This window comes from Anarrhichthys ocellatus, unplaced genomic scaffold, assembly GCF_004355925.1.
Source record: "Anarrhichthys ocellatus isolate YVR2014 unplaced genomic scaffold, GSC_Weel_1.0 scaffold2, whole genome shotgun sequence".
In the NCBI taxonomy this organism is placed as follows: domain Eukaryota; kingdom Metazoa; phylum Chordata; class Actinopteri; order Perciformes; family Anarhichadidae; genus Anarrhichthys; species Anarrhichthys ocellatus.
The window spans coordinates 6,699,411-6,712,536 of NW_022280032.1; the positions used below are offsets into that span (position 1 = coordinate 6,699,411).

Here is a 13,126-nt window from a genome sequence, read left to right on the forward strand (position 1 = left end):
AGGGGGCAGTAGAGCAACAACGCTACCTGTTAACGTCTAGTTACTCTGATTCAGTGAAGGATCGAAGAAGATGTGGAAGCATTGGTCGGTGTGGGTACCATGATGCAGCTTCTGACCGCTGCCTCTCGATCACAACAATCACCGAGAGGAAACAACGAAACACCATCATGTTTTGCGTCAGGTAAATGGTGGAGATTGGCAGAACTGCAATAAAATCCACTTTAAGCTGCTCTCGTGCCACACAACAAGGTAAGAGCGTTACGTAGAAGGAGAATAACGTCACCTGGTAGCGAAGCCAGGAGTGAAACAGTCAAATATAACGTTAATACTTACTTATATAAGATATCAGGTGGTGCTAATCTGTCTTTTTTGGGAAGCATATATTTTTTTGTTGCAGAAGTTAAAATGGTGACGTCATTTAGTTAGGCTAACTAGCTAAATGAGCTAGCTATTCACTAAAGTGCCTTGTTCTCTCCTTTGCTTCATTGCATGCAACACATTTAACTTTATTTTCTCTCTCTCTTCAATACAGGGGACATCAGAGCCATGGCCACCGTCCATTCTGCTGTAACGTTTGCAGTGTGCATCCTCGTGATAGCAGAGCTGATCCTCGCCAAGAAGGACTATTATGATATCCTGGGAGTGCCTAGGGATGCTACTGAGAGACAGATTAAAAAAGCTTTCCACAAGCTCGCAATGAAGCATCACCCAGATAAGAACAAGAACCCGGACGCTGAAGTGAGGTTCAGAGAAATTGCTGAAGGTACACTAATCTTTCTTTGTCATGTCAAAAAGATACATTGTTTCCAAACATACTGGAATAATATTCTTATTTCTAATGCAACATTGTGTCCGAGTATTGTTTAGCCTGTCTTGATTTCAATTCAAGAATTCTGGAGGATAAATATAGCTGAGCTTGCACTTTACCACATATTATTGTCGCTAAATCCATGACTTTGTAAAAATAATGAGACCTTGACTGAATTTTGTCTTTCTTTTTTTTGCAGCTTATGAAACTTTATCAGATGAAACCAAAAGAAGAGAATATGACCAGTTTGGTGACACCTCTGCGTACTTCAGTGGGGAGACGCCAGGCAGACATCGACAGGGTGCCCATCAGCCTTTCAGCTTCAACTTTAATGACATTTTCAAAGACTTCGACAGCTCCAGCCAGAACAGGCATGCTCGTCACCAGAGACACTTCAATGAACACTCCAGGTCCCACAAGGAGACCAACGGCAGACACAAGAGACACTTTCAAAGGGGTTTTGGAGCAGGTGTCTTTGATGACATGTATGACGACATAGAGAGAATGTTTACCTTTGATAGACACGCCAAACAGACTGACAACAGGTTCCATGGTGCATCAAAGCAACACTGTAGAACAGTGACGCAGCGCAGAGGAAATATGGTAACCACATACACAGACTGTACCGCATCTTAAGATGCAATATAACATGACTTCTGACTCAACATTACTGTTGTATTGGGTAACAAGCCACTTGGCTCAAATGCTGTGAAATTTGAGCAGTGACGTTGATATCTGACAGTCGGGCACAGAATGATTTGAGCAGCGACACTCGGTTTACTTAGCTTAGGTCTGAATTTACATTGTTTTTTCAAACTATTCTCTGTGTGTGCTTGTGGACTTGAACATGATTGTAGTAGGTTTTCACTTGTTGAAATAAGCTGACAGGAAGTATTTTGTCTGTATTATTTTGGGAAAATAAAACAAGCACACTAAATTTGGCACAGGGATACCCATGTGTCAGTTGACCACTAGTTCACTACTTCCACCCTGCTGTTTTGTTCAGTTTGTTTTACTTTCTTTTGTTACGGTTTTGCCATTGTAGGTCTCAAAACACGACTGAAGGTGGAAACAATAGCAACCGGTGGAGTTTTGCTTATGGTTGTCAAATGGGGAGCAATGTCAACAAACGTCTGCAACCCTCCGCATGTTGGCTTGTTTGTGCTAATGCTACATCTTGTTGAAATATGTATGTGCTTTACATTGCCAGTCATGCTTTTTTGAATGTCATATAATGGAAAAATGTGTTGTTACATCTCCATCAGGCAATTGTAAAGTAGAGAAATGCTTGTGACTCCCTAGCCTTTCAATTAACACAAGTGTGAGGCCCATAATGTCCTGTATTTCTTGTTGTTTGTGGTATTTTATGCACTTTGTCGTGACAAATGACATCTGGGTTGACGCCATCTTTAATACAAAGAAGTCACAACCATTTCTGAATCACACCTTTTCTAATATTTTCTAGATGTGGAGAATTTAATCTGAATTTACTATTACAATGCTTGAAATGTAGCCAGAAAGTCTCAAATATAGTTATTTAAGAACTTTTGATTGGCGCATCAAAACTTGCAAAGGACCAATTTAGCTGTAAGCTGACTACTGAACTTACTACAGCTTTCATAACTTCTAATTGTACTAGTCACAAGATTTATTGTTTTTTGACTGAGCGTGCAAGGGTGTAAAATACTGCATTTTTTAATTAACATTAAGTGTAAGAATACTGCATTACTACAATGCTGTATAAGAGCATACAAGCATCAATGTTTGATTTACCTCAGTGTTGACTAGAAGACGAAGCTCCCAGAACATTCTCTTTTATGGGTTTATTTTTCCATATCTGTTACAGTGACATTCTCCTTTTACATTTTAGTGTGCAATATTTATTTCCTATTCTGATAGTGTTGTAAATATTCAATGGCACTTTCAATTTTGTATAAAATGTGTTTCGAGATATAAAAAGAAGAGACCAAGCTGAGTTTCCTTCTCTTTACTTATTATTTTTATGTTATGTGTAAGAAAAAACATTTTTTTAGCATTAAGTCAAATTAGTGCATACATATTGTCTTCAACCTATAAAGGAATCCCACGTTTATAAATAGTTTGTTACACACGTTGGTTGCGTAGAGGAAAAAATAACTTTATTTTCATTGGTTGAACACGATTATGACGTCACCGGCAGGAAATGTAGTTCCGCAGAAGTCAACTCCCACGATCACGGCAGTGTTGAGCGAGACTCTGGTGAACTCCAACTCCCGTGATTAAAATCTGGGCAAACTGTGTGCGCACTTAGCTTTGTAGAGCCAAAGAGACGGCAGTTAGCATTAGCCCAGAGAGACATTGAATGACTTTGTGGCGCTGTGCGGCAGGGTGAAGAAAGTTGTCTGTTTGTTTTGACAGGTCGGTGATCAGTCTTTGAGCTCATGGAGGCCCTCATACCTGTCATAAACAAACTGCAGGATGTGTTCAACACGGTCGGAGCGGACATCATTCAACTGCCGCAGATAGTTGTTGTGGGCACTCAGGTGAGGAACGTCACTTTGCTTTCAAGGCTAGCGAGTTAGTTAGCCTGCGACAACTTATTGTTTTAGCTTCTCCTGGAATGTAAACCTGACTTATTTTGTCAGTTTCACGCAGGTGTGCTACACAGAACTGGGTAGACTGGTCTTACATAAGCTTTGCCTTTTATAAATCTAAGCTAATTGACTGAGTTGCTAAATTAGCGTTAGCTACATGTGATCTCACCTAGTTATATACCTAACGCAGCTAGCAATGTTTTTAGCTGACAGTTGGTGAACGAGCACGTATCCACATAGCCCTTAGATCACTATCCTGAAAGTAAAATCATATTCTTTATTTAAACTATATTAGATTACTTATCGATTGAACATAATCGCATTTTATCGCACCATTCACACTAACATCTACTCTCTGTTTCCAGTTTGTTAGCTAACACCTAGCTAGCTATAATGCTGGTTAAGTAAATAACTTGTAATCCCTGCAACGAGTCCTACGTGTATGAAGCTTACAATTATCAGTTTTGTTGAAGGTTTCCATATAACGTTACCATGAATGACATATAGAATATCCTCTTATCTTATATTATATAATCTATATATATTATATTATATCCAATTCAACAACACTTCGAACCACTGATGACCATGAAGTTGAATCAACACCTTTCTTTAACACCGTTTCTCTCTGTCCACCCAACCACCCTGTGGACACGTTAAAGCCTAATTGGTTTGAAGTGGCAGAAGTTTTGTCTTAACCATTTTCTTTCACTGGTCAGCTAATAGGATGTGGCTGTCTCAGACATTTTGGCATCTGATGGTGTTACAGTGAGACAAGCCAGAGGTTGGTTTAAGTTTGACCTTTCCTGGGCTCCACAAAGGCCCAGATCTGCAAATACCTTTATTTAAGGACAGCTGTATCTCAGACCATATGCCAAATACTGGTTATTCCTGTCAGATCTATTAATAGGCGTACGTAGTGCCTATGTCGGTCCAAAACATTAGGTTTACTCCTACAGAGTAGTTAGGTTTACTCTGTAGGAGTAAACCTAATGTAACATTCGTAGCCTTCACCTCCTACTGAGCTAATCGGGACCAGTCCAATAAAGCGTAATCTGCTAGCCGAGTGAGCTAGTCGAGGTATTTCAGTTAAGCAGATCTCATTAGAATAAAGTCACACCTCGTGCTTGTGTTAATGAAAACTGTACAGTTAAAGTTGAAGATGCTACAAGGTTTGTGTTCGATCAGTGAGTGACATTCAGCACTGCCAACTTCACCCCAATACTTCCTGAGCCATCTGAAGGTAATACTCGGAGAGCAGGAACCTTTGTGGGGCCCAGAACTAAATTAGACTTTTGCGCTTGTGGTCAAAATGCAGTCAAAACTGGTTTCTCTCTTCAACGAGTCGGTTATACTTCAGTCTCCCCTATAATGTTTTTTTATGATGTTGTTTTTGTCTACAGAGCAGTGGGAAGAGTTCTGTTTTAGAGAGCCTGGTTGGCAGGGACATTCTGCCGCGTGGCACTGGCATCGTCACACGCCGACCTCTTATCCTGCAGCTCGTGCACATCGATTCAGAGGACTGCAGGAAAACCAGTGAAGAGAATGGTAACACCGATGTCACCTCTGTTATCTCTGTACCTGTGGAGTCGTTGCATATTTATCTTCTTCTGCAAACTATACTTAAATCAAGTTAATGATATTTTAAAACAAACAATGAAATATGGAAATGCTGCATTAAGCGGACTAGTTGGTGTACTTCTTCCACATTATTTAGTCAGGTGAATGTATGGGGATGTCGCAGTTGGAGCATTATTCAGACAGGAAGCGGACGGAGCTTCTCTTTCACTGGCCAAGAGCATAACAGTTTATAAGGGTTAAATGTAGGAGAGATCTTTAACAGACACTTTATCCAATGTCAGGAGACTTCTCTTCTACGGTGCAGTTGTAATTAATTACTCCACGATGGGATGTTTTTATATTGTGAAAGGAACAGCAGTTTAAATGAGCACTGATACCATCCACCTCTCAGTGAAAACAACAGTGGGGAAAATGTGCCAAGTTCCTGCATCTATTTAATACGGTCCTCTGAGAACGGCCACAGAGCGACTCTGCGTTGCTGCAGTTTAATAGAGGAGCTGCAGATAGCCAGGCTAACTCTTTTGTCTCCTGTCGTCTCTCTTTAACCACAGAATCCAAGAAAAATGGACGCCTTTACAGAGGTCTCCTTCTCCTTGTTCTTTGCCTTATTGTGTTTGTATAGTACATAACCTCCCCCGTCTCTCCTGCCCATCTTGCCCCATCCTGCCTTGCATTTGTGTAGCTTTTTTTTCACAAAGCTGCCAAACCACGTGGCTTCACTTTATTCCGCTCAAGTCGTCCCCTCGAATTAGGATGGTCTCTGTCAGTTGAAGTTGGATGAAGAAACATTTGCAGATTCCTGTCAAAAATAATACTTTTGTGCTTAGTTTTACATTTTAAAAGTCCACCTACGATGTCGTGAATACCAACTTACTCTAAGAAGACTAACAGACTCCACCTATGTAATGTCGTTTCCTTCTTTTTGTTGCAATGTTGGTTATTGCAGCTGAGATAATTGCTGTTTTTTAAAAGACTCTAGGTCCTTGCTTCCCCAAATGCTCATGCTTTTTTTTTTTTTATTGCTTTAGGCTTTTATTTGCTTCCATGACTTTTGTGTGAAAACCACTGTCCTTTTTTCACTCTTCTGTTTTTGAACTCTTCCTCTGTGGAGTTTTGCTGTGAGGAGTTTTTTCCATCCCATGTTTGCCTACAAAAAAAATCATCCCATGAGACATAGCACTAGTAATAATAGTAGCAGTGATCTCAAGGCCACATCGTCACATCAGTAACTGAAACATCTGTCCTCAACTTTGTATTCCTGCAGGCATCGACGGAGAGGAATGGGGCAAATTTCTCCACACCAAAAGCAAGGTAGAGTTGTCTCACTCCTGTCCTCTCACTCGTGTCTGCCAGAAAACAATATTCTCTAAATGGAGTCTGTTGTCTTGTGTATAGAAACATCTGAATATTCAATGAACCGTGTCTGGTTCAGCATCCTGTGTTGATTCACTAACATTTATGGATTAGCAACATAAAGACATTCTGTGGTTTTGTGGTATGTTTAAAACAGCGACATCTGTAATGAGGTCAGGCACACCCCCTCTCGGTAGCTGTTTGTGTGGCTTATGGTTGAAGTGTGTCTCTTTAGCTCCACATGGTTCATTGTGTTTGAACAAAGAAGCCCTCATGATGTGCCGATAGCCTCATGACTATAAACAGGAAGTCTCTTTGGAAACGAACCACATCATGTCCTATTCTTTTTATTTATTTATTTATTTTATTTTATTTTTTGTAGCTCGTTGTTGTTGTTGTTGCTGTTGTTGCTGCTAACATATTGAAGTATTTTTAAATTGCTCTTCCAGATCTACACAGACTTCGAGGAGATCAGGCAAGAAGTTGAAGCAGAAACTGAAAGAATTTCAGGCAATAACAAGGTATGCTAATTACGCCCATTAAGAGGGAACGTTAAAACAAGAAACTATAGCAATGGATGATTTGTAAATATCATCAACTAAAGATTTTGACTCAACCTCTGAAGCACTATCAGCCTGTCGAGAGTGACCTATGTTTTTTTCCCAGGGTATAAGTGATGAACCCATTCACCTGAAAATCTTCTCACCACACGTTGTGAACCTCACGTTGGTGGATCTGCCTGGCATTACAAAGGTGAGATAGGTTTCCCTTTTTTCCTCTCCATGTCCAAACCTTCGAGTATCTATGAACTCAAGATGATCCTGCAGATGAATGTCAGGGTTTGAAGTCCAATGTGTGTGTCTTTGTTAAATCAGGTGCCGGTGGGAGACCAGCCCAAAGATATAGAGCTCCAGATCAAAGATTTGATCTTCAAGTACATCTCCAACCCCAACTCCATCATCCTGGCTGTGACTGCTGCCAATACAGACATGGCAACATCAGAGGCCCTTAAAGTAGCCCGAGAGTTTGACCCTGATGGTAAATGGCTTTCTTGTTGATTCATTCTTCACTTTCTTCTGTTGCTCTTCTTGACGTTTCTTCGGTTTTTTATACTTCAGGGTCTAAGGACGAGGCTTTCGCATGCTGTACAGATTGTAAAGCCCCTCGAGGCGTATTTGTGAAATTGGGCGTTCTAAAGAAAATTGACTTAACATCTGCTTTTTTACTTTTAATGTGTCATCAGCATATGCCCATACTTTTATTGTCATGGCTCTCTGCGTTTCCTGCTTCAGTGGTGTCTATGATGTCTTTGTCTTCAGGCAGGAGGACGCTAGCAGTGGTGACCAAGCTGGATCTGATGGATGCTGGCACAGATGCCATGGATGTATTGATGGGCAGGGTCATTCCTGTCAAACTGGGCATTATTGGAGTCGTTAACAGGTAGCACTGCACTTTTGTGCCTCGTTAGTTAGGAGGGGAGGAAGGAAACAAACTTTATAGTCCATGTTGTTGAAAAGTGTTTATGGTTTTACCACAAAGTGATAAAAACAATACAAGGCAGAGGATAAATGTGAGGGACACAGTACCAACAAACATGATTAAATAAAATACATTTAGTACACAGCCTACCTGAAGGTAGAAAAGAGCTGTGAAGGATCACTAATAATCTGGAGATCCTCACTCTTTATTCTGCATTTCATTCCTGTTTACTTTGTTGCGTCTGGGTCTTCTCTGCTAGTGAACTGACTATTTTCTATTCCCTATCCTATTCAATTTATTCCCAACATTCAGATTTTCATATCTCATGACCATGTGGAAAAATTGAATAATGTCTGATAATGTCTTTCCTTTTGTGTCAATAATGCTCAACTATAGTCACATGTGTGGTGGTCGTACTCAAAAAGCCATATTCTGCGTGTATTTTCTTAGGAGTCAGTTAGATATCAATCAGAAGAAGTTGGTGGCAGATGCCGCCCGTGATGAATACGCCTTCCTACAGAAGAAGTACCCCTCGCTTGCAAACAGAAATGGAACCAAACATCTGGCCAGAACATTGAACAGGTATGGAGCTGGAATTCATCTATTACTTAGATTTTTTTAGATCTACATTTTTTTAAAATTAATTTAACAAATGAAATGTGTGAGTCATTATCGACCTTTTACGTTTAATGGTTACTCCCTCTCTGACTTCTAAATCTTCCGTTCTGATGCCGTACTGTTGTAGTCGACAACTAATCTCCCTCTTAATTCCCAGATCTGAGCGTAAACTGATTTCTTTCTTCTCGTCAAAGGTTACTCATGCACCACATCAGAGACTGTCTTCCTGAGCTGAAGACGAGGATCAACGTGCTGGCATCTCAGTACCAGTCGTTACTCAATGGTTACGGCGAGCCCGTCGACGACAAGAGCTCCACGCTGCTGCAGCTCATCACCAAGTTTGCTGCAGAGTACTGCCACACCATAGAGGGCACGGCCAAGTACATAGAGACAACTGAGCTGTGAGTTACACAACGCTCATAACTGCATGTGCTTCCATAAACCACTAAGGGGTGCTAGCATCAATGCTATCCTGAGGTCTCGAGTTAAGTAGTTTCGTCTCCTTTTTTTCAGATGTGGTGGAGCGAGGATCTGTTATATATTTCATGAAACGTTTGGTCGCACATTGGAGTCGGTAGATCCTCTGGGCGGTCTGACGACCATCGATGTGCTCACAGCAATCAGAAATGCGACGGTGGGTTTCTGCTTCCTGGTTTAACTTGTAATCCGTGTTTTCTTTTTAAATGGCACCTTTTGGAAGACTTACAGCTTCATTGTATTCGACAGGGCCCGAGGCCTGCTTTGTTCGTGCCCGAGGTTTCGTTTGAGTTGCTGGTGAAGCGGCAGGTGAAGCGCCTGGAGGATCCCAGTCTGCGCTGCGTGGAGCTGGTTCACGAGGAGATGCAGAGGATTATCCAGCACTGCAGCAACTACAGCACACAGGTGAGAAACACAGTCTCGCATATACACAATACAAACCAAAGCACAGAGGAACTCCACAAAAGTAGAATTACATGTTTTCACGCTCTGGACTGACCACGCCACTGTTCTAGTAGCCTATTAAATGTGAACAAACACTAAGTATGACATCTCTGCAGGAGCTGCTGAGGTTTCCAAAGCTCCATGATGCCATCGTAGAAGTGGTCACCTCGTTACTCAGAAAGAGGCTCCCAGTCACCAATGAAATGGTCAGCACCTGCTCACAGTGAATACCACTTTAAGGGAAGTTTACGGACATCCTAGTGCTGATTCATCAAGCTTATTCTTTTTTACAGGTTCACAACCTGGTTGCCATTGAGCTGGCCTATATCAACACCAAGCACCCGGACTTTGCCGATGCCTGTGGCCTCATGAACAATAACATAGAGGTAAGACGCTAACTTCACATAATGCATCTATAAAATAATGTGTCTTCTAGTCCTTAAAGCGTCTATTGTTTTTTTAAAAAGCACTACTAGAGGAAAAGTTTTCCCAAAGAGAGCTTAACGTTTGCGTTATCAAAAGTAATAAAAATACACACAGCTTTATGATTGAGACATGAAAATAGTTTCTCCATTCCCTCTAGAGTTGTATTTTCCTTCCCTTTCTTAGGAGCAGAGACGCAACCGAATGAGAGACCTGCCCTCTGCTGTGCCCAGAGACAAGGTACAGTCGGTCCCCATGATTTTCATGTCTTTCTGTTTCTTGTCACCGGCTTTTCCGACCACTATTGCACATAAAGATTCAGTCCAGTTTCACTGAAGAATCAACCGACTTCACATGATGTAAAGTTCCTCACACCTCTGCCTGCAGCTCCCCTCTGTTCTGCTTGATGTTGTCTTTCTCTAGTCCCTTAAAGGCCCAGGTGGTCAGTCTCTCTCTCCCACCGAGCCTCTTGCCCTCGAGGGCGAGACCGCCAAGGTGTGACCCGTTCGCTCCCTGCCTGCCCACACAAAACTCTGCTTCCCCCCAACCACCATGCCCCGGCTGTCGTCCTTATCTCCACCATGATCAGACCCCATTTGAAAGTCCTGTACTCCTCTAAATTCCCTCAAACCATGTTGTAGCAGGTGGTTGGGCCTTTGGTGTCCTGATAATGCAGTGGGATTACTATAACTATGTGTCTAACCCATTCTGCTGCATGCTGATTGCTCGCAACTAATACAATATTGCTTATTAATACATAGTCATAATCATTTGCATGTGCTGTTTTTTTCTTGGTATGAGTGGGCGATATGGAAAAACATATTGTACTTCTACAGTGAGAGCAATCTTTCTCAATTCTATTGGAAAAACAACTTTGTGAAACAACCAGAAGTCTCCCTCTGGCTAATAACAAAGTCCTGTAAATCCAATATTGCCATAAAGTAGTTTTACTTATTGATTTGTAATGTTCCCTGCTACTGCTGAGGAAACAGTATTTTAACATTTGTTATATCATGGTATATGTTTTCATATCATCCAACTCAAACCTGGCTTCTGTCATTTATGCCGTCTTTTCCAACAGTCTTACTTTTCTCTCGTACTAAGTGAGAAGAATGAACAATACTCTTCATGAACTTCTTTGCAGTGAAATCAAAGAAGGCCTGTGGCATGCTACTATTTGAAACTGTTCTGGAAATTAACATTTACTTTATACAGTGTATCTATATATATTATAAATACATACGCATGATACACTTCCAGCCCTTGTAATTGCCGGAGCATCTGCAGGATTTATCCCCGTCTCTCTCTACTCCCCCATTAGGCTGCAGCAGGTGGCTCTCAGAGCGGCAACGTCGGCGAGCAGACGGACGGCGGGACGGGGAACTGGAGGGGCATGTTGAAGAAGGGAGAGGACGGACCAGCTGGTGACAGAGCCATGCTGCAGCACCCGCTCCCTGCAAGCCCACAAAGGGGCCACGCTGTCAACCTGCTCGATGTGGTGGGTTCTCTGCATTTGTGGACATTGTAACCACTTCAAAACATGGCACTGTTGATTTCAACCATTTAAAGCATGTTCACTTTTGTATTGTAGTTACTGCTCTACGGTAATATACAGTATGTCATATGGAGATCAAAGAGAGTTTCTACTGTAGGCAAACACACCTTGGAATGTAAAAACAACCTATTCATCTTTTGGTCTCTATTGCTTTTTCCTGGTCACGTTCTGCTTAATGCATTAAAGTCTAACTGAAATCCTTTTTGCAGTCAAAAATAATGTTCTTAAAATGTGTTCTTAATACTTCTTCATTGTCAGCCGGTACCAGTGTCCAGAAGGTTGTCTGCTCGAGAGCAGAGGGACTGCGAGGTCATCGAGAGACTCATCAAGTCATACTTCCTTATTGTACGGAAAAACATCCAGGACAGGTACTCGTGCAATCAGGGGTTTTTTTTCACCCACCATACTAACATTTTGAAAACTTGGCATCATTGCGCCGCTCTTATGTGCTCTACTGTCCTTTCACCCTCGGTTGTTGTTTGGCCTCAGTGTACCGAAGGCGGTGATGCACTTCCTGGTGAACCATGTGAAGGACTGCCTGCAGAGTGAGCTGGTGGGTCAGTTATACAAGGCGGGCCTGCTGGACGACCTGCTGACAGAGTCCGAGGACATGGCTCAGAGACGCATGGAGGCCGCTGACATGCTCAAGGTAACGGCTTCATCAACTGTCACAATGGAACGCCCAAAACAGGATCCTGTATCCATCGTATGCTCACTGCTCAGCAAAGCTTTGGTCAGGCATCTCTGTCAGGTGTCAAGCTTATTTGAGGCTTCATCAGTTTGGGTTCGATGAATCAAGCAAATATCTTTCAATGTCTTTTGTGAATCGGACCTTGAGACGGGGCGGACAGTGATGGACAATTTGTGGTGCTATCAAGGGCTGCAATCTATTATTTTTTTTTAATTCACCCGCCAGTGTAAGAACTAGTTGATGTAGAAAGAGCGTAGCCCTATATGTATCCAAAAGGCTTCGGCTGAGGGTTTAGGAATAATAGAGTTTTTAAATTTGTGTGTCCAGGCGTTGCAGAAAGCCAGCCAGGTGATCGCAGAGATCAGAGAAACCCATCTGTGGTGAGGGCGGCCTCTCTTCAGCAGGCTCCGTTCATCCCTCATGGACCATCCAAAAGCTCCTGCTGTGACTCCCAAGCTCCTCTGACTGCAGAGACGAACAAGTTGAAAATGCACTGGTGTTGATATGTGTATATCGGAACATAGTTTTAATGTACAGTAAGGACTTGGATTTAATGAAGGGCCGTACATATCGGCTCCTCTCCATCAGCATCACACACGCGTGCTGCTGTCCTAGTTATTATATTTTTCTCATGTAATTAAAACAATTAGTAGATAATGTTGTGCATCAGCACTATGTGGAGCCTTGCTGAGGAATCTCTGCTCTTAAATTAAATTTGAATTAAAGCTGGAAATGACAAAACTCATGCTGCAACATGTAGACGTTCTCTTTATGTCTATTTTATTAGATGTTGACAAAATAATGCGTCTACAGCTGATTGTTTCCAAAGAAATGCACTTCATGTAGATGTTTTACTGTTAAAACCATTTGTGTTTATATGCAGATATGAAACTATTCTACATCACACCCACATTTGTCCCTTTTGTTTACATGTTCAACTAGATCTAATCACACTTGTAGAGGTTTTAAGTCCATTGAATGAGGGTTCTGGCTGCTGGAGTCTTTGTATGAATATGTTATGGTACTGTATGCTGGACTTCATTGCACAGATAAATCTGCATTGTTTGAAAAGAGGCAGCGGAGTGGATGTAATGACTTATTTATTGTTATGATATTTGACATGT

General features: G+C 41.8%; 2 protein-coding genes across 6 annotated transcripts; both read left to right on the top strand.

The window, feature by feature from the left end:
- The first annotated feature begins 74 nt into the window (after positions 1-74).
- On the top strand, positions 75-2,778 carry dnajb9a (DnaJ heat shock protein family (Hsp40) member B9a). Of its 2 annotated transcripts, none has more exons than XM_031866690.1 (3): positions 75-181; positions 533-763; positions 1,008-2,778. In XM_031866690.1, the coding sequence occupies exons 1-3, from the start codon at positions 100-102 to the stop codon at positions 1,442-1,444; spliced, it is 750 nt and encodes a 249-aa protein (XP_031722550.1). In that variant the 5' UTR covers positions 75-99; the 3' UTR covers positions 1,445-2,778. The 2 variants fall into 2 exon arrangements, with proteins under 2 accessions (XP_031722550.1, XP_031722558.1); XM_031866698.1 differs by having other exon boundaries at positions 92-249.
- A 335-nt stretch (positions 2,779-3,113) lies between these two features.
- dnm1l (dynamin 1-like) lies at positions 3,114-13,076 on the top strand. 4 transcript variants are annotated; one of them, XM_031858856.1, is made up of 20 exons: positions 3,114-3,330; positions 4,785-4,929; positions 5,514-5,543; positions 6,227-6,273; positions 6,765-6,836; positions 6,982-7,068; positions 7,191-7,353; positions 7,635-7,755; positions 8,245-8,376; positions 8,607-8,813; positions 8,926-9,046; positions 9,139-9,294; positions 9,450-9,539; positions 9,627-9,719; positions 9,943-9,996; positions 10,180-10,251; positions 11,078-11,254; positions 11,570-11,679; positions 11,801-11,960; positions 12,330-13,076. In XM_031858856.1, the coding sequence occupies exons 1-20, from the start codon at positions 3,229-3,231 to the stop codon at positions 12,384-12,386; spliced, it is 2,196 nt and encodes a 731-aa protein (XP_031714716.1). In that variant the 5' UTR covers positions 3,114-3,228; the 3' UTR covers positions 12,387-13,076. The 4 variants fall into 4 exon arrangements, with proteins under 4 accessions (XP_031714716.1, XP_031714735.1, XP_031714726.1 ...); XM_031858875.1 differs by lacking the exon at positions 10,180-10,251; XM_031858866.1 differs by lacking the exon at positions 5,514-5,543.
- Positions 13,077-13,126: the final 50 nt, after the last annotated feature.

Excerpts from the sequence above, each read along its gene's own strand:
- dnajb9a (XM_031866690.1), top strand. The coding sequence starts at position 100 with ATGATGCAGCTTCTGACCGCTGCCTCTCGATCACAACAATCACCGAGA. Across the intron at positions 182-532 it reads ACCATCATGTTTTGCGTCAG|GGGACATCAGAGCCATGGCC; the intron begins GTAAATGGTGGA and ends TCTTCAATACAG. Across the intron at positions 764-1,007 it reads GTTCAGAGAAATTGCTGAAG|CTTATGAAACTTTATCAGAT; the intron begins GTACACTAATCT and ends TTTTTTTTGCAG.
- dnm1l (XM_031858856.1), top strand. The coding sequence starts at position 3,229 with ATGGAGGCCCTCATACCTGTCATAAACAAACTGCAGGATGTGTTCAAC. Across the intron at positions 6,274-6,764 it reads TTCTCCACACCAAAAGCAAG|ATCTACACAGACTTCGAGGA; the intron begins GTAGAGTTGTCT and ends TTGCTCTTCCAG. Across the intron at positions 9,047-9,138 it reads CAGCAATCAGAAATGCGACG|GGCCCGAGGCCTGCTTTGTT; the intron begins GTGGGTTTCTGC and ends TGTATTCGACAG.